Here is a 24,609-nt window from a genome sequence, read left to right on the forward strand (position 1 = left end):
TGTCCTACAAGTGGGCCCAGGTGAAACTCACGCAGTTCAACAAATGCAAGAGCAAGGTATTCCACCCACCTGGGTCATGGTAACTTCCACTATCAGTACAAGCTGAGGGATGTAAGGATAGAGCACAAGCCATGCACAGTACCTGGGGGTATTGGCAAGCTGGACTTGAGCAAGCACTGCGCCCATGCAACACAGAACAGCAACCATACCCTGGGCTGCATCAAACAAGCATGGTCAGCAGGTCAAGGACAGTGATTCTGCCCCTCTGTGCCAGTGCGACCTCACCTGGAGTACTATGTACACATGTGGAGCCCTCGATACAGGAGAAATATGGACTTGCTAGAATACGTCCAAAGGAGGGCCACAAAAGTGATTTAAAGGATGAAACACCTTCCCTGCAAGGATAGGATGAAAGAGCTGGGGCTGTTCAGCCTGCATAAGAGAAGACTCCAGGGAGCCTGAGAGCAGCCTGTCAGTATCTAAATGGGAACTCTGGAGAAGAAAGGGACAGACTCTTTATCAGGGTCTGCTGAGATATGACAAGGGGAAATGTTTTCAAACTAATGAAGGAAAGATTCAGACTAAATATAAAGAAGAAGTGCTTTGGTTTTGTTTTGTTTTTGTTTTTGTTTTTACAGTAAGGGTGGTGAAACACTGGAACAAAAGTTGCTCAGTGAGGTGATGGATGCCCTGCTCTTGGAGACACTCAAGGCAAGGCTGGATGGGGCACTGAGGAGCCTGACTGAGCTGTAGGTGTCCCTGTTCATTACAAGGGGAGTTCGGCTAGATGGCTTTAAAGGTCCCTTCCAACTCCAACAATTCTATGATTTTATAACAAACGTCCATTATCTACTGATGATACAACTCAATCATCATAAAACAGGATAAAATAGGCCACAAAAAGGCGCTCAATTCATCCCAAGACACTACTGCACTAAGCTTGGTGTTTGCCCACTACTATCAATTCTCTTCAGCTCCCAGACAAAAATGCGTTGTTGAAAATGAGAGGAGGAGGCACTGGCATCCTGTGTGCCAGTGTAAAAAGTAAAAACAGGGAGGACTATAGAAAAAAAATGTAACCTGATGAAATAGAATCAATCCCATTGCATTTACCACTGCAACAATGGTAAAAAAAAACAACTTATATTGAGAGTCCTAAAAATGCAACTAGAGAAACTGAAATTCACAATTATTACACAAAGATAATTAGGATTTCCATTATTCTTTTAACTATTAGCACACTCAGGGTTTTTTGGTACTGTCAACTGCATTGTTTTCAAGCAGTACAGTGACAGCTTAAAAAAAAACAACAACAAAACAACACATTAATTCCTACAAAGTAATAGTAAAAATGTTATCTCCAATTTCTATAACTGCTGATATATTGTTTTTCAAATAAATCTCTTTTCAGTTGATTTTGTATATCTGGCAGCAAATTATTGGTTTTGTTGGTTTTGTTCTCTATACCTTGTTATAGTTATTTCTAATGTTTCCACACATCTTTCATGCAACAGCAGAAAGGAAAGAAAATTGCTTTTTATATATTCTACATAGGAGAATAATGTAAAGATCACAGATTCCTTCAGGTTTGGACAAAATGTCCACACTAAAAACTTCATGCCCAGCATTTCAGTTCCTTCTTCAAACTGTTGCCTTTTTCTCATCACAACTTAATACTAATCATCAAAATGCTAATACAAGAAAAACTAGCATACCCAGTTTGTTCAAGCTTGAATCCAATAGCTTTTATATTCCTAGAAGAAAAATTATTAGCGACAACTGCTTCTGACTTCCCTGAGTTTACAGTATTTGAAGCCAGACCCTGCAGGATACTGAAAGTAGAGAAAGGAAGTTTTAAGGTTGCTTCATAATTTTTCTGCTTCAAGCCACTGAGCAGTGGATGTGAAGGGGAATGTCGGAAGATCTCCTCCCTTTGTTGGAGAAAGCTTTCTGATTTCATATGGAAATCCTTTGGAAATAAAGAAATATACTTAACTCTTTTTCTCAGAGCAGATGTTTCTCATGGACATTTGCTATAGTTTTATGTCAGTTGTATTATGACAGCAGCAAAGTAATTCTACCAAAAAAAAGAACAAAGAAAGCAGCATTCTAACACAATGGTGACACACTGTAGTAGGTTGCCAAGGAGGTTGTGGGTGCCCCAACCTTGCAGGCATTCAAAGCCAGGCTGGATGTGGCTCTGAGCAGCCTGGTGAGGTGTTTGGTGACCCTGCACGTAGCAGGAGGTTGAAACTAGGTGATCATTGTGGTCCTTTTCAACCCAGGCCATTATAGGGTTTTATGATTCTATGATTCTGACTAAAGTGACAAGAGCTTTTGCTTGCCACCACCAGCTAAGGTTCACAGGCAAGGTTTACTGTGGGAATTTAGTTAGGTCTTTAACTACCAATTTTATGCCTTCAAAAATCCTCCCTCTGGCAATTAATTAAGGTTGTTGAATTTTGATCAGGCATCACAAGTACACAGCCCACTCAGCTGTCCAGTGAATTACACAGACAGATTCAGGGCACTTGCTTCTACTTTTAAACGTAATGACTCTCCTTGCCATCAGGGTGCTGGAACAACAAAGTAATTGGTCTGAACACGCTTTCACAGTCCTTTAGAAATTCTCCACAGCCACAACTACTGCCATCTCTGATCTGCAGCAAATCTAGAGGGGGGCTGTTTTTGCTGGCACAGCCAGTCTCAACTGAAACACTCAGTCTGTCAATAGCTTAGTTTTTGAAAAAATTGGAAGAACAAAGAACCTTCTAATTGCAAGAAATTTCCAGCATGCTAGGATTAAATGAAATACATGCACAAGCCAATGCAACATAATAATGCAACTTTATACTTATTTTAATTAGTATTATCATCTTGCATTAAACAGATTCCCCCAAAGCACGTCACACTTTACTAGGTTTTTACACACCTAAAATATTAAACTGCTTGTCATGTCTTAAAAAACAACAACAACAACAGAAAGTGGGGATTTTTTAATTGCCTGTATATATACAAAACCTTTCCTTGTCCTTTACACAGTCATCTAAGATTGTTGTTGCCCATCATTCATCCCTATGGCAATTTTGCAACAGAAAAACAGTAAGAAATGAGAAATGGAAATGACCATCTAAGCATTATAGCACCTTCTCTGATGAAAAAGCCACCTCCCAAAATGTATCTACATCATGCTGTAATGAAATTAAATCTTGCTTTCTGTCTATAAAAGGTTATCTCCCACAGTAAAGACCTCCTGCTTGTACTATTATACTTAATTTCTAGTTTACCAGGAAATGAACTTTCTTTCAAATTAAAAAAACAACACACTGCTAAAAATTCATTGGATTTTAAAAATGCCTCTCTCTTTCATATGCAGGTCTCAGTAGAACAGTTTCAATTTGCTGCTGCTCTCTCACGACAATTACAATTAATGCAGTACCTAACACTTCTGTGTAGTATAATTCTTCTGTGGAAAGCGATTTTAAGACTTTGATGCTCAAAATTCAACCACAAAAAAAAATCATTTTCAAAACAGTACATACTATGTGCACTCAGGTCTTGTTGAAATGGCAAGTCCTGTATTACCTGACTGGTACGCTGACTGAAACTTCAGAGACCTCTAACATTTTTACTTTTGTGTCCCTTAAATAATTGCAGGAAGAAATAACACAAAATAAGAAGTTGATGTTTAAGAAAGATTTATATTGTTCCAAAGGCAAAACATTCATCTTACCAGTCTAGTGCATTCCTAGTCTGAAGAAAAAAGAGAGAGAAAAAAAAAGCTAGTACTTAAATATATGGCATATAGTCATTCTTCAGCACAATGGTAGTTGCAAATACGTAATGCATTTTCCTAAGCATCCAGAAGATGGCCACAGAGATCCCAACAGCCAGTTTTCCTTCATACCAGTCAAAGCATTCTGGTTATTCTGGTTTTCACATTCAGTGTTCAGAACTAAAATACCCCCACAGTAACCATGACTAACTTGATAAAATTCATTCTTAGGATTAGTCTAGGCCAGGGAACTTGTGGATGGCTGGACTGTCAAACTCACAGTGTATCACAGGTTCTATAACAAACACCAGGAGGGAAACAGCATTACTATTCTACCATTATTCTAACTGTCCTCTACCAAATTGCTGCTTTGAGTATGAAAACAGAAATACCTTATCATACATATATCAACTGTCCATCAGAAAACTGCCACACTGCATTCTCTCATCCACTGTAAGTCAAAAGAAGCACATTTCCCTACCGGTGGGCAAGGCTATCTCAAATGTACTTGCATTTCTCACAGCAAAACCGTGTGCACAGAATGGTTGCCACACTACTGTTAGCAAAATGGTAAATTACTGAATGCATGCATCACATAGTAAACATGAGGTAGATGAAGATTGCCTATTTTACACCAAATTTGGATTACAAAGGATAGAAAATGGCTGTTCTGTTTGCAGTTAGAAAAATGTCTCCACTAATTTCAACAACACATACGCAGGAACCAAACCAGCTCAGTCATTTCTGTGCTGGAATACTGTAATAGATTTGTTATTGACTGGCATAATAAACATTCTTATGTTATTTATTCACAGTGAATCATTTTACAGCTTTCCAAACTAGCCCTATTTTCTCCAGTAATAATTCAATGCTTTTTGATGCTAGTGAGGCCATATATCCCTACATCATTAAGCAACTATACAGAAAGTTTCTGTAGGGGAATCCATACCAACATCCCAAGCCATTCCATGTTTCATTTTATCTTAAAGTCATAGCCCACCTTCCTGCTACTCTCTGAATGCCAAGTGCCTTTTTCTAAGGATTAGAAAGTATCACATATGAGACTGAAGTCACGCAAAGCCCAGTTCTCCAGGAAATTCTTAGCAAGTCAAGTACTGCTCCAGAAAAGGACAATATAACTCAAAAAGAGACTAGTTCTGAAATTTCAAGCACACTGGATCAGAATGGCATATACCTTAATAACAGTAATTTAAAATTTAACATCTGTAGGAAAAGAATATGATTATAACTGAAATCAGTAAGATCTCGCTGCCATATAAGCCCCATTGTATAATTGAGCTGCAATAATTATGTTCACATTCTTCCTGTTTCAATCTCAGAAAATATCATTATTTAGTATTATTACTCATAAATCACACTAAAAGCAAACGGATTTTATAAGCAAAACTAGTACTGAATAACAGCTGCAGTACTGAGATAAAATTATCTTCTTTAAAGGTTTGATTGAGCTTATCTAAAAATGTCGATCTCGCAATAAATCACAAACACTGAACTCATACAAAAATAACACAGTTTTAAAGTTCAGCCTGAACAGAAGGAAAAAACCTCCACAGAATACTGATGTTTTGTGGTTCAACTGAAAAAAAACCAAACATATTTAAGACTACACGGACTTATCACACATAAGTTATTTTAACAGACTGAAGTGTATTTAGAGTGTATGACTAAGAAAAAATAAAGTATTATGTCCTAAAACAATTCCACCTGAAAAAGGTGGTTGATCAAAGTCCAGCATTCCGCTCAAGCAAATTTTCCATAACCAATCTGTAAATCATTAATAAACTTTCTATAGAGTAGAAGCTAACTGATGAAAACCCATCTTAATGTGTTTCAGAGACTGCAAAATACATTGAAGTAGTTCGTGGTGTATATCCATTATCTCACATCCCACACACTCACAGACTCACCCAGAAACAGATAATATATTTTAGTACTTTGTTGACAATATTCTAATCATTTTTGAACTAGTTGTACCCTTATTGTTACGACTTTGATTCTTGCTGCTTATCTTCTTCTCCATAGGATCACATTTATCCTTCTAAGGCTATTATAGAAATAAACAGCAACTAACTCTGATATTATGATTAATATCAGCTGGAGGTACTCTGGAGGGATTCAGAGCTCTTTCAGTCTTGGAGATATTCAAAAGGCCTCTGGATATGCTCCTGGTAAACTGGTGCACCTGCTTGTGCAGGGGGCTGGATCAATAACATCCAGAGGTCTCTTCCTTCCAACCAGTCTGCAATTCTGTGATTCTCTATGGTACCCTTATAACAATATTTCCTACTGGACTTAAGTTGGCTTTCTAATTTACAGATTGTTTATTAACTGATTGCTCCCCCTCTAAATAAAGACATAAAGACCTAAAGACATACTTTTTTTTTCTGTTGTTTGTAGCTAGACATCATTATTTCTGGGGTTCCCTCAAACAGAATCAGATAGGCTCCCAAATAGCTTCAGTTAATGTTAACTTATTATCCTTTTTCTGACCCAAGAATGTCTGTCACATTCAAAGCAAGATAAACCTGTTTCTTGCCCTCTAATTTTGAGTATACACATGGATTCAGCAAGAATTCATACATTAATAAAACATTAGTTAACTCTGATAAATGTCTATTTGTAACTGTGAAAACATACCTATCTTAAAGTAGAATACATTAAGCATCATCAAATGGTGTTACTATGTGTAAATTGAAATGTCCAATATATACACATTTTCATTATGTACTCTAGTTCATATAGAAGATGTAAAGATGTTCACAAAGCAGTCAGAAATAACTACTTTGAAGCAAGCTCTTACTGATTTAATCCTTATTTTCTCCCACTTATAGCACATAATTCACTGTTTTCCATCTTTGTTTATGCATCTTTCAAACCTTGGAAGAGTGGGGATTAAGACAGGTCTATTTATGAGCAAGAGCCTCAGCTATGCAGGAGATTTAGACTCTGTTTAAAAGGAAAAAAAAAGGCCAGAAATGGAAATACAAGAGTATATATCTGAAATAGCATAAAACTTATTTATGACCTGCATAAGAAGGATAATGACAATAAAAACCTCTCAATAAAAGAAAATGAAATATGCATAAGGGAAATGCAGTATATACCTGTATGCTGTTTCATTAACCAAAGTCTCTCCTAAATAATTAACTTGGTAGTTCAAAATGCACCTCAGTAACACACAGGTCATCAGAGAAGCAAACAAAACCCAGATCTTCCACGTGGGTTAATGCTGGGAGGAACAGGTGAAAAGTGGAAGATTGGCAAGGAAGAGAAGAGAGCTGATGAGGACAGAAGTCCAGCAATGAGGACTGTAAATATGTTCAAGTGACCTTGCAGCTAGGAATATGCAAAGTCTGTTGAGTAGTACTGCGGAAAAATACATATATTATAGCTGCTGCTGTTTGTCCTCTGTGTGTTTCACAAGTATAACATTTCTGTATAGATGATGTAGGTGTTTGGTAGACTTGGAAGTATTCTATCAGACATATTTGAGCTTGGTATGTCTCCACCAAGTCTTGTCTTGGTAAAGAGAAGATCAAAACAGTGATGATTACAGCATGGTAGCAAACCTTTTATAAACAGGCATAAACGGTAGGCCAGGTATCCTCTTGCATGGATCACTGCCTGTGCCACCACATGCGTGCCTCTGCCCAAGTATTGCTTTGAGGATACCCTCAGTAGGACAAAGAACAAAGATAAATTTATTCAGTGTTTCAGTCATAGGTTTGCAGCTGTTCCTGTTGTTGCCTGTGCTGACTCACAGTCGACCACTTTAGGAAGGTATATTTGAGTCACAAGGTCCAATGCACACAGACCATAATTATGGCAATACTATCTTCCAGTCTCTCAATATGCAACATATCTTTAGCGTTAGATGTGAATTCACTTTTGCGGTTGTTTCAATCTACTGGAAAACAGAATTACTCACGAATTGACTTGACGGGACTTGAGAGGATGTACGTTTTGTGTGAAATGTACACGTTTCTCTCGAAGGTGAGATTTAACAATAAATAAAGCAATGGAAACTACAGTTTAATTCATAGCCTATGTCAGATGGATAGGAGGCAATGAAGTCTGTGGAGTCCTAGAATCCACTACAAGATCAAAAGCATTCCTTTAAAACCTGAAATGAATTCCAGAACTTGATAGAAAATTTAATTTCACATGTTCAACATCATGTGACACTTTTCCTTGTTAAAAGTACCAAAGAATTAAATGTGTTGTAAAAAGCCATTGTATGTTGTGATCCATTTGCACACTCAAATAGTTATTTGTTGAGCTCACTCCACTGCCTGTCACATACTGCTTGGAAACAAGGTTAGTAGCAAATGTAGATTTACAGACTTTATGAACATGCCTGTAAGAATCAAAAGCATTGACTAAGCAAGTAGTAACACTGAAGAAAGTGGCTGTAAGAACCTTTCTCAGCTTTTAAAAAAATCACCAGAAGGGATATTTGAGCCCAGAACAGAATGAGTTTCACATCTTTAACTTTTAATGCTCTAGATATGTCTCTTCATTGAATCCTTCTAAGATATTTGCTAAATACAATTTCAGTTCCCCTTAGGGCAACAATAAGACCAGATTCATTTTTAAAATTATACCCCTTCTTTTTTTTCCAACATTTTCAAATATGTCATTTTGAATTTTTATTTTATATCATCCAAATATGGAAGAAATCATAGCAAGGGAAAGAGTTATTTCCTGAAGTAATGTGAAAATCAGGAGCACAGAAATTGTAAACAGTACATATAGTTGAGAATCTGACACAAGTGTTTAAATGATACGACCAAAAAACCTAAAGAGAAAATGAATAATAACTATCAAGGAACAAAAATAAATTCACACAGAAAGGTACTACAAATATACTAGGAAAGGAGGACAAAGTAAAATGCAGAACTACTACATCAAAGATAAGGGAAACAAACAATGGACGGTACAAAGAAATCTCAGTATTTAATAGTTCCACTGCTTCGATCCTTACAACAACAAAAAAAGATAGTCACCAGGTTCCTAATGGTAGTGATTCTAAGATGGGTGAATTACAGGCCAGATGAGGGAAAGCTGAAAGATATTTTGATAGTTAAGATATGTTCCAGTTGGCAGAATCTTGTGATGTTCATGCTGGACTATCTACCAAACTAGCTAAAGAAATCTCAGTACCGTTAGCAACTGTCTTTCAGGGATGGAGAACAGGAAAGGGCAAATACCACATCTTTCTTTAGAAAAGAAAAAGGGAAGATGAGGAATTACTAATCAGTGAGCCTACAGGTAACAGCAGCAAAAATATTTTACAAAATTGTTAAATAAACAGTTTAAGGACTTCTAATGGACAGGAAAGGTGATAAGAACCAGCTGACACAGATTAATCAAGAACAAGTCATGTCAAATCACTCTAATTGCTTTCTCAGCTTGGAAACTTGCCTAGTGAATAAGAGGAAGAAGTAGAATTAAAATACTTAAGCTATTATAAGACTTTTTTTTGCTATCCTAGATGATAGTCAAATCAGAGAATTACATTCTAGGTGTAATCACTGCTAGGAAGATAAATATCTGGTGGGAAAAAATGCACTTACTGAGTAGCTTTCAAGGGCTGGATGTCAGATCTGAAATGGAATCATGAAGAAGTCTGACAATATTTCCAGTAATGATCTGGATGAAGAAATAGAAAGCACATTCATGAAAGTGAACGTTACATCTAGTTGCAAGTGAATTAAAGCACTCTGGGTGGTAAGACTAAAAGTTTGCATTACCTTGGTAAATCATCAGAAAATATCAAGTACTAGCAAGAATTAATGAAGAAAGTATCATTTGTGAAATAACTACAAAAACATGATTCCAACAATACTGACCAGGTATATTCATCTCCAGTCCAAGCACAGGACTCGGAAGAGCAGCAGTGTTAGAAAACTCCTGTTAGAAAACTCTTTGGGAAAAAGAGGCGCAGAATGCTGCTCACTATATGTTGGATGCGTGAAAACAGAACTTTATTAGAAGCTACACAACACTCAGAAGGAAAGACAAAAGATGTAGGACTGAGACTGGATTTATATTCTATTACTGGACTCTCAGTGAAACTGAAAATAAGACATTTCTGAATCTGTGTTAGTCCTGACTACAAGGATAAAGGTTTGAAACTGGCAGACATCACAGTAAGCCAGGCAATGGTGGGGCTGCAAATCAGATACCCAGTCAGAAAGAGTTTCAGCTCATCAGAGGAGAAATCACAGACAGACTAGTTAATGAGAAATGTATTTGAAGAGAGTCCTGTAACAACACTACTCCAGTTAATATAAATAGGAATTCTCAGACTATAATTCATGTAGGGAATTAGGGCATTTGAGCAAACTAGTTTTAGCTTTTGACCCCAAATTGGAAAAAATAAAATACAATCACAAAATTATCTGCAAGACAGATATTCCATTTTTCATTTAGCTCTGTTCCTGACATCATTATCTGCAATTTCTTCATTGAATCAAGAAGTGACAGGGATAAAACTTAATGAGAGGAGAAACTAAATAGTTATAATTCAAACGTCTTCCAGATCATGGCTCCCAGATCATATCATACATAGTTTCCATGCACCTTAGTAGAGTACATTTCACACTTTGATAACTGTTAATAGTGCCTGCTTCCATCATGTACTTCAAACTAGCATCGTGTTTCAGAAGTTTCCTTCTATGAGCATGCTATTCATATTGCTTCTGTTTCACTATGTCTCTTACAGGTTAATGCTTGAGGTTCTATTTTATGAAATAACTGGTTACCAAGTTTCTGAGTATTTATTTGAGATGCTTTACACTACCTGAAATGCTTCTGAAAATTGTAAGGAATTAATCAGGATCAAGGCCATGAGGTCTGATCTCCATCAGTGTCATTAAGGTTTCACAAAAGGTTAACCTATCTGTTAACCTCTACAGGAGTAGCATCTCTGTTGCATGTTCCTGCCATTATCCGTAAAAACAGGTTCTTGTGTTTTATCACTTTATGAGCTACCTCAACTCACTAAGCTGGCAGAAATTAAATACAAAAACAACAACAACAACAAAAAACTACCAACAAGGTGAAGGGGAAGTAGTGTCAGGAAGCAGGAAAGCTGCTAAACTGCCCTAGATGTTCTGCAAACCTCCTCGACCAGAATCCAACTGCAAATGTGAGTGAACTTACTCTTAATTGGATAGGAGATCACCTTTTTGATATATACTTCCAGATTGCAATTCAGGCCGTATGGTTACATTAAAAAACTAAAATCAATCAACTTACTGCGAGAAAGATTCTCAAGGGCTTTTCCAAGTTTTTTGCTCTCTTGAAGAATATGATTTAGCTCATCAAAATCATGGTTCTCCGGTTTTGTCCTCCAATCCCACTTAGGATGCTCTATTGACCTTGGCACTAAATATACACAGATATATACATGAAGTTTAGATTTGGTAGTTCAGACTCCTACAGGAGAAAACAAATAGCTGTACAATGTGTTTACAAGCTCAAGAATCTTGAGTGGAAATTGTTTAGTTATCTTCTTATTTAAAAGCTGGAAATATTTTCTTTGGTCAATGTGAAACAGAAATGAAAACATCTGTGAGCAAATACATACTCTGGATGACTATTATGACTGAATTAATTGGCAATGAGCAATAACTAATGCTAACAATTAAAAAATAACAAAAATTCTGATACTTACAGAAAATAAACTTAGTCTTTGGGAAATTCAGTCCAAAACTCTGTTTCCTATGTGTTACTTACTACTGAAACCTTTGACTAAAATTCAAAATAAGTTTTTCCACTGCTGAGCTAACCTCCCATCCAAATGCAGAGATAAGGAGAAGGAGTTCCTGAGGTATTTAGGACTCACAATACTTAATGCCGCATGTGAACATTCTGAACAACTTTTAGAAATGAGAACAAAAATAATGTCTCTGGATCTAGTGACTTCTAAACTAAAAGCAATTGTTGGGTTGTTTCCAAACACAGCATTGCCATGCTGGGAAGCACACACACTGCTGTGAAGATGATTATGTTAAGTTCACATTCGCAACAGAAAGAACCAGCTGCATTTACCAGTGGTTGATTACTACTCCCCTAAGAATAACTTCAAAAGTAAAGCATGCAAAGATACATTCAATGCCTGCTGGCCAGCTTTGAAATATTAATTTTCAATTTTGATAGCTGTTAACTAATTTATGATTACAAACATCATTTTCATTAAACACTACAAAGAAAACTTTCAGACTCCTAAAGACTTTGCAAAAAAATACAAAACACCAAAGGTATCTCGTGATCATTTGCAATTTCAAAGTGCTTTTATAATGGTATGGGGAAATTTATCTCGGACTTTAAGCTTTGGTAGCCAGTACAAAATGTTTTAAAAACTGCTGCCATTGAAATTTGCCTTAGTGCTAAATGTCCTCTGGATGTATATAGAATATGCTCTACTCTGGATCAACTCCAGGAGGTAAAGCTGAGGTTAAGTCAAATGCCAGGTAAGGAAATGGCACAATGCCCCCCAAATGTCACAAAAATAAATAAAATAATTTTTAAAACAATGATTCCATGTCCCATAGCCATACATGAAATCATTTATAAACTGGACATCCAAACAGAGTCTGAAAATCCAGGGTTTATTCTGATCTGTAACTCCCACTTAGGAACCTGGTTAAGTTTTTCGGATACTAGCATACTGGACTGCAATTACAGACATACTCAAAGACTGAAGACATTAAAAAGGATGTACAGAAAACAGACTAGGAAGAAAGAAACACAGGAAGTCTCAAGAAAGAGAATGGAAGAGAGTGGAAAGTTGGAGTGGAAAATGTCAGTCTCATTCTCCCTTGCGTTCAAAGGGTCATGTATTTCTGAAAAGGAATTCTGAGGATGGGAACTAATGAACTATGGTCGTTTCTAGTACCAAATAGAGGCATTCACGTACTAGGCCTGTCAGATGGACAGCTTACAGGTTTTTATTACTTCCTTTAAAAGCTAATTATTTAACTTACTGTTTTAGAAGGGACCATGTTCATTAGAATTCATGTAAATTTTTGTGTGATTGACATTTCCCTCTATTAATAAATAACTCCAATTAAGTAGCACAATTTCAGTGTTTCACATTTTTGCTTATTTTCCAGAAAATGAAATGTTACTTCTAGTATTTTTTCTAAATTTTCTGTAGTTCTACTAACTCCTAATAGAAATACCTAGTAAACTTGCACAGAAATTCTATGAGTTAATTCCACTTTTACTCCTGAAGTTCACATGAAGATCCTATGTACTTTAATTACCTGCTTTTTCAGTTTTCCTTCACTGTACCAACAAGATATTCTTCAGCATCACTCACTAACCTACTACCAGATTAACAGATTTTTCTTTCCATGTACAACGCAGCATTGAGCTCACCATAGCACAGAAACCCCACATTACCACCAAAATACAACAGAGAGCAATTTCATATAGTAATACCATGAACAAAGATATCCAAGGCTTGGAGCTACCAGGCTGCATAAAACTGCAGCAGGTTGGAGTGTGATATCACATCATTTTTAAATGAATTACATTTTTCAAAATTCGTAAGGACAGAATTTTTTGAGAAACAATATGATTTCAAAATAAAATCTGTCATGAGACCCACAACAGATGTTGAATGACACAAACACCATTTCCACTCAACAGCTGTGAAGCTTCCAAGGATCAGCAGTCATTTGGTATGTGGATCAACCTGCATCAGAAACATGTGAGTTTCGAGTTTTGCCTTCAAAAGACTGAATTAGTTCCTAGTTTTGTCTGGTCTCTAGTTTCAGGGAAATGTCCCGCAGACACCAAAATCTTTGTCCTGTATCTCACTAAGTGGATACTGGGAAAGCAGTCAAAAGCCTGAGAGAAATCTGTTTGTTGGTTAGCAGTCTGGATATTAATAAACCATTTTGTACTTCAGTGAAAATGTATCCAAAACAGACACATTATGGAACACTTCTGTTTCAATAACTTACTTTATTAAGACAAAACTGAGGAAGAAGATATGCAGAATTAAAAACTTCTATTACTTCTAGAAGACTTAGTTCTTTTTAGCTACTTACTCATCCAAGAAATGATTGAATACTAAAATTAAAAACTCCTTTGTTATATCATGTGACAAGTGTCTCTCCTTTCAAGGTTCATTTTCTGCTAACTTTTAAATGCTTTGAAAATGTGAACTTGTACCATCCCGATAATATGATCAACAAAACCAGCCTTTCCAAAGCAGATGGCTTTATGTGAAGCATGCAGAACACAAACACAATAATGACCCTTCCCTGGCATCTTTTGAAACACATCTTTTCCTCTACGAAGTTCATCGTACACCATTTCACATGTATCTTATGTCACATTTATCAAAATCCATTCATTACATTCCAACTTTCTTCCTTTATTATACCCAATCATTCCTCAAATTCATGTCAGTAATTTTAAATCTGTCATCACATTTGTTGTTTTGAGACATTTATGTACTTACTCTTGAGATTATCTGACTATCATGTAGAAGACCTATGACAACTACACATAGAGAGCATTTGGGTAGAAATATTTAGCTTATCCCTTTCTTTTCCCCCTTTCCCATCTCATCTTAGGAGAGGGCAAAAACACGCTTCCCTGTATTCCTGCTTTTCTGGTGTATCCTTCACCCTCCACCCATCCCACATACAGCCCCCACCCCAGCAAATGCACAACAAAAACAGATTCATTTCTAACTTTGTGTTAAAATCTGTCATAAATCAGCAGACCATTGTTTTATTGTAGCAGAAAATCAGAATTGTTTCAGTATCATTTTTACCTCGATATACTTGTTTTCAAAACATAGTTTGCAGATGAAAATTTATACCTATCAAAAGGCACCAGGCCACATATTCAAGCACACAATTTCACTGTAGGAGAAAAGACCTTCCTAGACTAGGAACTACATTTCATTAACACTTTGTATGCTAATCTTGCATCCCAAAGAACAAAAATGCCGATATTATTGAACATAAAATTGCTTAGGTATTGAAATCTTCCAAGATCTTTGAGATTACAGTTCTTACTGTGATATCACAGCAAAACTAATTTACACAATACCTGGATACTAGAAGGCTAAGTGCATGAAGGCCAATAGCAATAGACAGCCAATTGGTGATTAGAAGTATTTAACACCAAAAATGGCTTACAGAAACCTGGAAAGAGAACAGTGAACTGTAGTGGAGGGAAAGAATGACTTGTGAACTGATTTAATATGAAGCTGGCAAAGACATCAACCTATTTTGCCTAATAGTAGCTAACTGGATAGCAAGAAGTCTGTTTCACAGACTACTTAGAAACTTCAAAATTGATTATTCTTCAAATACTGGATGTAATTATCCAAGTATTTCATTGAACGGGCACACATGAACACAAACAGACACCTAGCTTCAAACTTCTTCCCTTGCCAGACTAGAATAGAATCCTAGGTATATTCTTGCATCTATACTCTGGAATGCATCAAGAGAGGCAAGAGAGGTGAATGTCCCCCTCTACTCTGCTCTCATAAGGCCCCATTTGGAGTACTGAGTCCAGCCTTGGGGCCCTAACACAGGAAAGATGTGGTGCTTCTGGAGAGGGTTAAGAGGAGGGCCATGAAGACGATCAGAAGGCTGGAGCACCTCTCCTACAAAAGAAAGCTGAGAGAGCTGACCTCATTTTGTCTGGGAAAGAGAACGTCCTAGTGAGAACTCATTGTAGCCTTCCAGTTTTAAATGGGAGCTTATAAACAGAAGGGAGACCAACTTTTCACATGGACGAGTAGTGATAGAAAAAGGAGTACAGTTTTAAACTAAAATGGGGAGATTTAGACTATACATTGGAAGAACATTTTTTACTCAGAGAGTGGTGAGACACTGGAACAGGCTGCCCGGAGAAGCTGTGGACACCCCACCCTTGGAGATGTTCAAAATCAGGTTGGATGGGGCCCCAGGCAGCCTGATCTAGAGGCTGGGAACCCTGCCCATGACAGAGTGTTGGAACTAGACATTCTTTAAGGTCTCTTCCACTCCAACTCATTCCATGACTCTATGATTTAATCAAGTTAAAAGTTCTAGATCATTTGTAAAAGACAGTCCTTTGACAAAAGTTGTGGAACAGAATATCTTGTCATTTTTCTTTGGGAAGGGAGAGGTATGTTTAAGGTGTGTTATTGTAGGGAAAGTAAGGAGACAGCTGAGGGGTTTTGAGGTATTTTACACAAATCTGGAAGTAAATCTTTATCTCTCATTAGGCCCTCATATTATTTTCAGTTAAACTCCTTACTATCTCTGAAAAAAAAAAAAAAAAGAAAAAAAGAAAAAAAAAAGACACAACCTTACAATCACACCCAAAAATGTCTTAAAGTACAATCTGAAAGCACACAGCAGGTGGGAAGTCTGGATAGAGTAGTGAATTGCTGCTGAACATGCTTGTTTTCCACTCATCTGAGTGGTTGAAGGAGCACACAGTGCCCACTGATTCTGGCATAAACCCAGCAAAAAAGGTCAGTATTAATTTGTTTGTTGGCAGAAAAGAAGAGAAGCAAGATATCACAAGACGGCACATTGCTGATACTAGCCTGTGCGATAGCACTTAAAATGTAGTTCAAAACCACAAGAAAATAAACAATGTGTTTAATGTATTTAAAAAGCCACACAGACATATTTGCAGGGGCGATTTAAAAAAAAAAAAAAAAAAGACAGAAGTACACTCTTGGCCATTGCTTCTATAAGCTGTTGTTACCCTGCAAAGACTGTAGATTATGAGTGACTGTCCACATCTCTGAATATCTATTTACCTTAGATTTTGACATTCTGTGGCCACTGGAATATTTTCCATTATCTCCACTTAAATCTAGACTTCCACATCTTGCTTTTCAGAGGAAAACCAGAAAGCTTTCTATTACTAAGTATATTCATCATCTGGGACACTTCATTAAACTCAAATATTCTTAAAAGTTTTTGCCATTATAAATAAAAAACTATAAAAACCTAGAATAAAATAAAATTTTGAAGCTCAGTGAAAATGTAGATTATAATTATAAATTCATAATGCATATGAGAGTGAAGCAAGACTCAAACTCTTCTAATATGTCTCTCTAGTCATTACAACTGCTCATAGTTTGCTTTCCTTTTTAAACCTAATGAAAAGAAACACAGACTATGGGTTTAAAAATGTGCGCAAGTTAATAATGCAGTGAACCTTACATGACTTGGACTCCGGTGACGGTGGAGAGATATTGGACACGGCAAGGTCACTCTTTGACTTTTTAGGCTTCTTTGCATTTACCTGCCAAGGCTTATCATAACTTCTGAAATCTCTCCTTGTTCCTTTATTTTCTGTTTGAAGAATAAAATCCAGCAATTATAATCTTCACAGGGTCATTTTAAAAACACTTCATAAACAATCAATTCAGAAATTCCCAGTCTTATCAGTGGAAATCACATACAGCTCTTTTAGCACTACTTTTTCTTATTTTTGTTAAATTCCATATATTTTTTTTGTTTTCCTAAACACTAAAACTGAGAAATTCCCTCATGTCCTTTTATTTCAAAACATACTGTGTTCTTTCTTTTTATTATTATGAAGAAGTCATTAACCTCAGTATCATAATGTTTAACAGCCTATGTCTGAAACTTTAAAATTGATATAAATAGTGAATTTGTCCAGCAGTTGACTACAAACAAATGCTGGAGATTTTTTATAATCTGACACAGATGATCAGTCATTTTTTACACGCAAAACCAACATTCTCAGAAATGTTTGTACCAAAATATCAAAGTTAAAATTTCTACTTTGGAATCACAAAAAATACTATTTTGTTGTGTTTTTTTTTTTTTTTAATTTACAACCAGAAATTGTCTGCAGGGGAGCTGTAAAGTATATTAAGTGCTGGAATTATGGCTTGTTAAAATTGCCTGTAGTAAAATCAATCAATCAAACAAACAAAAAATAAAAGCAACAAAACCCAGTAACCTCAATACATACAAACTCAGTTTATATAAAGGGAGATTATAAACAAGATGGAGACTGAGTTTCTGTACAGGTAGATAGTGATAGGACAATGATGAATGATTTTAAACTAAAAGAGAAGTATTCAAGGCTAGGTTGGGTGGACTTGATCTATTGGAATTGGAACTGGATATTTGTTAAGGTCCCTTCCAACCCACAGCATTCCATGATTCTATTAGATCAGTATTTGCACATTAAATTCAGTTTCTAGTGGACAAACAGGATTTATTGTATGCTGAAAAGCACAGACTAGCACTTTCACAGTAAATACATGAGAATCCAAGAAACAACCCAGGAAAATTGTGGGAAGATTATATTGTAGCCCTTTCCATCTTACAGAACATACCTGATGCTTCACTCTCTGCCCAAAGGGCGGCAGAGCCAGACAGTGTTCTCTGAAGCTGACCACGGTTCCCTTGTTTAGACTGAAGATGATCAATTAAAAATGGGATTGGCTGGTCAGGTGTCTCTGTTATCAGCTTGGTCATCAACTCCTTTAGAAAATTTAGAGAAAACACAGATAAGGAAGTTAGAAGGAGGATGTGGCACTGTGTTGGCTTGTATTTAGAGTGGAAATCAATTACTAATATAGGCCAATATATTATATCAACCTACCAGGACAAAAAAAAAAAAATAAAAAAAATCAGGTTATTAAGAACAAAACAATCAAGTTACTAAGAGCATTACAAAGCTGCATCAGCTCATCCAAAGAAGCTGTGGGTGCTCCATCATTTGAAGAATTTAAAGTTCAGTGTATGGGGCTTAGAAAAACCTGATCTTGTGAATGATCATCCTATTCACAGACTAGATAATCTTCAAGGATTCCTTCCAACTCATACTATCACAGTATCACAGTCTCGTGAGGGTTGGAAGGGACCTTAGAGATCATCGAGTCCAACACCTGGGATTCAAGCCCCTGTGTAGCAGAGCAGCACTTCTACCACTTGCACCACAGGGGGGATTCGAACCCGGGCCCCTGGTGTTGCAACGCAGCATTCCCACCACTGTGCCACCAGGGCACACAAAATCATTCTGATTCTCTAATTTACCCCCAAGCATAAATCTTATCAGAACTTCCATACAACTCAGCATCTACCTTTTACACACGTCATTTGATGAATATTTTTTTTCAAATACCAGTAGTTACTTGGTATTAAAATCAGCTGTTTTGGAAGAAGACAGTTAAGAATGAGCTTAGCAAAAACATCTATTAGTCTTTAAGAGGTTATTTGGATAATGAACTTAATAATGAACTTTAATTTTTTATTAGCCCTTAAGTGATCTGGTAGTTGGACTCGATAACAGTTTTGTAAGTCACTTCCAACTGGACTATTCTATTCTACCCACTTGTAAATATAACTCGCAGTATGCAATACTTGGACTATAACTTACTGTCTTACAATGCTTTCTGTTCTTTTTATTCAAGTACTGATACAAAAATTAGGTGTAAGTGAAAAATGAAAGGGAAAAAAGTTTCCATTTCAGAAATAGAAATTAAGCTTCAGAAGACAAAACAGTGTGATTTTCAGCAACCATGCACAGGGAACAAAAGAAGTATGACTCTATCTAGACTGTCTTTCAACAATGTAGGAAAATCCCTCTGACAAACATCATACAAGAAAAATCCAGAAGTTGGAATAATTCATCTTTTTGTTGCTTAGCAACACTCTAACAGCAAACCTTTTTTTCCCTGCCAAAATGCAAAATTAGTGACAAATGGAAAGATGCAATTCTGTGCTTGTAATGGACCACAATAGCTATAGGAATTCCAGTGCAGAGGATTCTATTACCAAAGAAAAAATGTCAATCTGTAACCTCCAAGATGCAATTTAAATCATTTATTTAAATTATGGTCTGAAAAAATAATTTTTTCTGTTGTAGACTAATAAAAACTAAATGATGAGAACTGAGAGACATGCACTAATGCTATTAATTTTCTTTAGTGATGTGTGGGTGTTGGTAATACACTACAAAATTAAATATAGCTTGAGAAAAGATAATAAGAAGAGATCTACACATCAGTGTACGACCAATGCTACTTGATTGTTGCGATAACTAAGCTACTTTTCCTAGGGTGGGGGAGGAAGGAAAAGAAAAAAAAGGGGGGTCTTCAGTTAAAAAAAAAAAACAACAAAAAACAAAAAAAAAACCAACAAATACAGATTTGATAAATAAAAACTTAGACATTGCAATGAAACTTAAAAACACAGTTGCACAGAAATGTGATATGACATCAGCTACTACTCAGGACCAGTTTTTTATTCACCCTTATATTGAAAAAGGGACCTCAGTGATCTAGAGATCAGGGAGGGGTGTCCCAGAGCATCATCAGCTAAACATTGCCAGTCTGTGACAGCAAACTCAGTAAGATTAAAAGACCTATAGGTAGGGGTTATTTTTATCTAGTTGGAGTCACAAATTAGTTGAGCCAATACTGTACAAATGAAGGAAAAAAAAACAGTTCCTTCTTTATGAGGAATTTTCATGAAATAAAATTAGTGTACAATTCCAAAACATTACCATTTCTTTATATGGTGTCAAAGGACCTACCTCCATTCACCCAGGCTCCAACCTTGCTGTTGATGCCCATGATAATTGTAAAGATTAGACTCTTGTCATCCCTAGCAAGTAGGCGGTTAATAGGAAATAGGTTATTTGCCTGTCTTTGGTAGTTTGGTTAAGACACAGCAGGGAGGGAAAGCAAAAAATTCACAAAGCCTCTAATCCTACTTGGCACTCAGCTCACATTTTAAGTTAAAACCCTGTTTTTTCTCTAGTTAAGTGTATACTATACTTTAGGAATGCCTACTGTGAGGGCATTCTTACTGCAGCACTATTCCTTATTAAAAGAGAAACTGTCTTAAGCTTCCATTCAAACTATCCAAAGCTGACTTGATGCTCTCATGTGTTGCTCAAATGACAGCCCAATAGACAGAAGGATAAATGTATTCAATAGTACTGTAATATACTCTTATAAGTTTGAAATAGTTCAGAAAAGACGCCAGAGATGGCAAAGGTATTAAATGAAAAACTCTAGTTATAAAAATAAAACTCCTTTCTGGGTAGCAGCAGTCTGATCTGACTCACAATATGTTAAGTAGGGAAGTTTTCTCCAAAAAAAATTAAAAAAAGAAAACAGACCAACTATTTTCAATGAAGCCGCCTCTGCGCTAACAGTAGAATAAAAATGGCACACGATAACTAAAGCTGGGATTCATTTCTTAAGAAAAAAATCAAGAGAGAAGTTTTGACTATGCATGAAAAAGCACTGCAAGATGTTTGCTTGCCTCTAAAAATATTAATTACGTTTTTTTGCCCTTTTTCCCTATTTCACCTAATTCAGAAAACAAAAGTGTTGCCTATATTTACAATTTGTTTTCCTACATGCACTGTATCTTAATGATAGTGAATAAAAAGTCATTACAGACTGGGTCTCCAGGATGCCAGATGAACCCATCACACATCATATCTCTTTCCTTCTATCTTATTTCCACCACTACAACTTCTCACTCTGTGTCCTTTCTGACATCCTTTTGCCCTCTCTATCAGTGTCACTCACTCAGACTTCCCCCTCCAGCTGTGTAGCAGGCAAAGAAACACAACCAAAGGTCAGTACGTATTAATTCCCTTTGCACTCATGAAAGATGCACAGAAAAGTGGTGAAAGGGAACTTGCAAGACTACTATAGACCCCAACACTTCAGTAAGTAAAGTTTATTTCTGCTGCTTTCTCAATGAACTTCCCCAAGTAAAATTCTGCAGGTTCTGCCCCATCCAGAATGCACCTTGAGCATGATAGGGATTAAAAAAAAGGGGAGGTGCGGGGCGGGGGCTAGAAAAGTGAAACAAGATCCAGTGGAATACACACTCATTAATTTTACTAAACTATATTGCTATACTGTTTTAAAAAGTATTTCCAAAACAGAGATTCATTCACATAATAATAACAGTGTGAAAGATTCTGGGGAGGGAAGAATGCAGGGGGGTCGGAGGAAGGGGGGTTGTCACAGGAATGAACTACAGAGAAAAAACACCTATATATCAGGACTTAACTAGTGACTGAATGTATTAATGTTTTATAAAGAGAATAATTGTTCACTGTTGTGCTGTCCTGAGGTCCTCTACTTGTTATTCAACATAGCCTCAAAATTCAATTTCCCTGTGATTGCCCATGCACTTAATATAAATTAAACAGTCTTCACAGTCTATTAATCATAGCCCCAATTACAGGAAGGCTCTAATTAGCTGTGTCTAAATGTACCTACCAGGTTATTAAGTTAATTAAGAGACATTCTATCTTACCTTATAATTGATAACAGTAAGTAGACAACAATCACAAGTTTTAACTATACAGACATCTACAGAGTATGGCAGAGCACACACAGATTTTGTCAGTACTACATTCTCTCTTCATGTTTTAAGTCAAATGTTTAAAGTTGGCAGAGTAAATTACCCTCAAAAGACGTTTGTTCTCTCTTTTCTGACCAAATAAAAAGACAAGAAGGCTTAGCTTAAAATACAAGGTTTGGATAGTATTCAGTCCAAAATTAAATAATTACAGTATTAATTAAATACAGTCGTATTCACACAGTCCAGTCAGTGAAGAAGCCAAGGGAGACCAGAGAGCTGCTCACCTCCACTTACGATAAGAACTGCTCTTCAGGCTCCACTGACTTTATTGACTGCATTGCCCATGACAGAGCTTAGACACCTAGAAGACAGGTAGATTTCTACATGTAGCTTTGGAAGTCGCTTCATTAGGCTGTAAGTGAACACAAACTCTATAACTGAGTGAAAACCTGATTTTAATAAAGGCTTTTAGTGATTGATGCATTTGTTCCCCAGAATCTCTTTCTGATTTGTGCAGTAATATACTAAATTGTGGAAGTTCTAGGTCATATAATGAGGAAAAGAAGTGGGATTCAGAAAACAAACATCACCGAATAACTAGAAGTCGTCCTTAAAAGCACAGCTATTACTTGACTTTACCAATTCAGTACTAATAGATCAGTTTCTGGGGCTATGTTACTAATCATGCATACAGAGAGCCTCTGGAGAGCAGAACAGAACATAGTCCATCTACTACAAACTCACTGCAAATCACACAGTCAGTTCCTTGAGTTGGATGAACTAGTGCTCTCTGATAGAAATCCCACTCGTGCACATTATAGCCAATAAAATACACATCACTGATCTTACTGATGCAGAAACAAAAACCTTTTGCATACATGAGCTCTGGTGGACAATTCTGAAGATCCACTGAGTAATCTCATGATAGTGTGCCCCAGTGGTGCAGTATTGTGCCCTGGTGGCACAGTGGTAGGAATGCCACTTTGCAGCACCGGAGCCCGGGTTCGAATCCCCCTGTGGCGCAACTGGTAGAAGTGCTGCTCTGCTACACAGGAGGCTCGAAACCCGGGGGTTGAACTCGATGATCTCTAAGGTCCTTTCCAACCCGCATGAGACTATGATACTATGATACTAAAACCACTGCAAATGTGCATGCGCAATATCAATCTGAAACTCTTGTTGTATTTTTTCCTTTGAGAGTTTCTTTCCACTTATCTTATTCTTCACATTTCAAATAACTTTGTCCCTAGTCAATTCTTTCAACCCCACAAAATAGTTTCAAATATATTTACTCTTTGGCTTTATTTCTAAAAGCTTTCCTTCCTTTCAATCATTCTAGACAAGAATGCTGTTTACAGGGAGGTAACCAGCACTAGGTTACTCCAAAACTACTTCACAGTAGCAGAATGAAAGGTAAAGGTATTATCTCTGACATGGCAAATGTCAACAGTGTCCCTTTTTTCCCCCCAGTTTTCAAATCACAACAATTTTCAATAATAGCTTATATTTCTTTCTGCAGCCCTCTATCTCTGCATAACAATCTCAGACTTGTGGAAGCATACCGTATCATTATCTAGACTCAGCAAGGATTTATCAGACAAGGGTAGTTCCTATTGCAGTAGACATACTGTAAGGTTTATCTCAAATGTAATTCAGAAATATTCATCAGTTTCCACCCACTCTGTCAACCAGACAAAACACTTCACGGTTCAACTACGAGAAAATAAAAACCTCTGGTTGTCTGAAAGGTTTAAAGGATGTGTATTGAGAGGAATACGCATAGATAAGGGCAAGGAAAGAGTACCACAACCTGGACTGATTTCCTTAAATTAAAGCACTAAGGCAAAACTAACTGTACATTCTTGCCTTTCGTAATACCCAATAAGTTATAGTTGACTTTCTCTATGAACTGAAATAATCTTACACCAATTTCAATGTCTAAGGTGAAGTTATTTCTTCCTCAGCATTCAATTATTCTGAAACTGTTAAAAAGTTATATCATATTTCCAGCTTAAACTTCACTGCCAGTTCACACCTACCTACATTTTTGTTTTGTCTTGTTTGTTTGTTTTTCAAGAGAAAGTTACACTAGGAATTAAAGCACTAGATATTTTCATGGCTGCCTCTGGTCGAACCCTATCCAATAACTAAGCATCCAGCACCACTCATTCATTCCTGCACCCACAGAACGAGGGAGAGAACTGGAAGAGCAAAAGCAGGAAAAACTTGTGGATCAAGATGAAGATAGTTTAGTAAGTGAAAAAAACAAACAAAAAATACAAGTGATACAAAGGCAATCACTTACCACCTTTCTTCACAAACAGGCTGATGCCCAGGCATTGTCTGAGCAGTGACTGCCTTGGAAAAAATCTACCCTTAGTTTCTAATGTTGAGCATGATATTATACATTGCGGAATATCTCTTTGGTCAGCTCAGGTCAGTTGGGTTCTT

General features: G+C 36.7%; 1 protein-coding gene across 5 annotated transcripts in view; it reads right to left on the reverse strand.

The window, feature by feature from the left end:
- C2H8orf34 (chromosome 2 C8orf34 homolog) overlaps positions 1–24,609 on the reverse strand; it is a 146,780-nt gene that overhangs the window by 100,583 nt on the left and 21,588 nt on the right. For 2 of the 5 annotated variants that reach the window (XM_015855746.3, XM_085539453.1), the window contains exons 2-4: positions 18,156–18,303; positions 17,005–17,136; positions 11,060–11,188 (exon numbers count right to left, since the gene is read on the reverse strand). The exons of 1 other annotated variant lie outside the window; for it this stretch is intronic. In XM_015855746.3, the coding sequence (XP_015711232.2) occupies positions 11,060–11,188; positions 17,005–17,136; positions 18,156–18,303 (409 nt within the window). Of the gene's footprint in view, positions 1–9,372; positions 9,427–11,059; positions 11,189–17,004; positions 17,137–18,155; positions 18,304–24,609 lie in introns of those variants that run through there. 2 more of the 5 variants (XM_015855747.3, XM_085539452.1) reach the window with 2 other exon arrangements.

This window comes from Coturnix japonica, chromosome 2 (assembly GCF_054131305.1).
Source record: "Coturnix japonica strain WE chromosome 2, WE-NBRP24, whole genome shotgun sequence".
Lineage (NCBI taxonomy): Eukaryota > Metazoa > Chordata > Aves > Galliformes > Phasianidae > Coturnix > Coturnix japonica.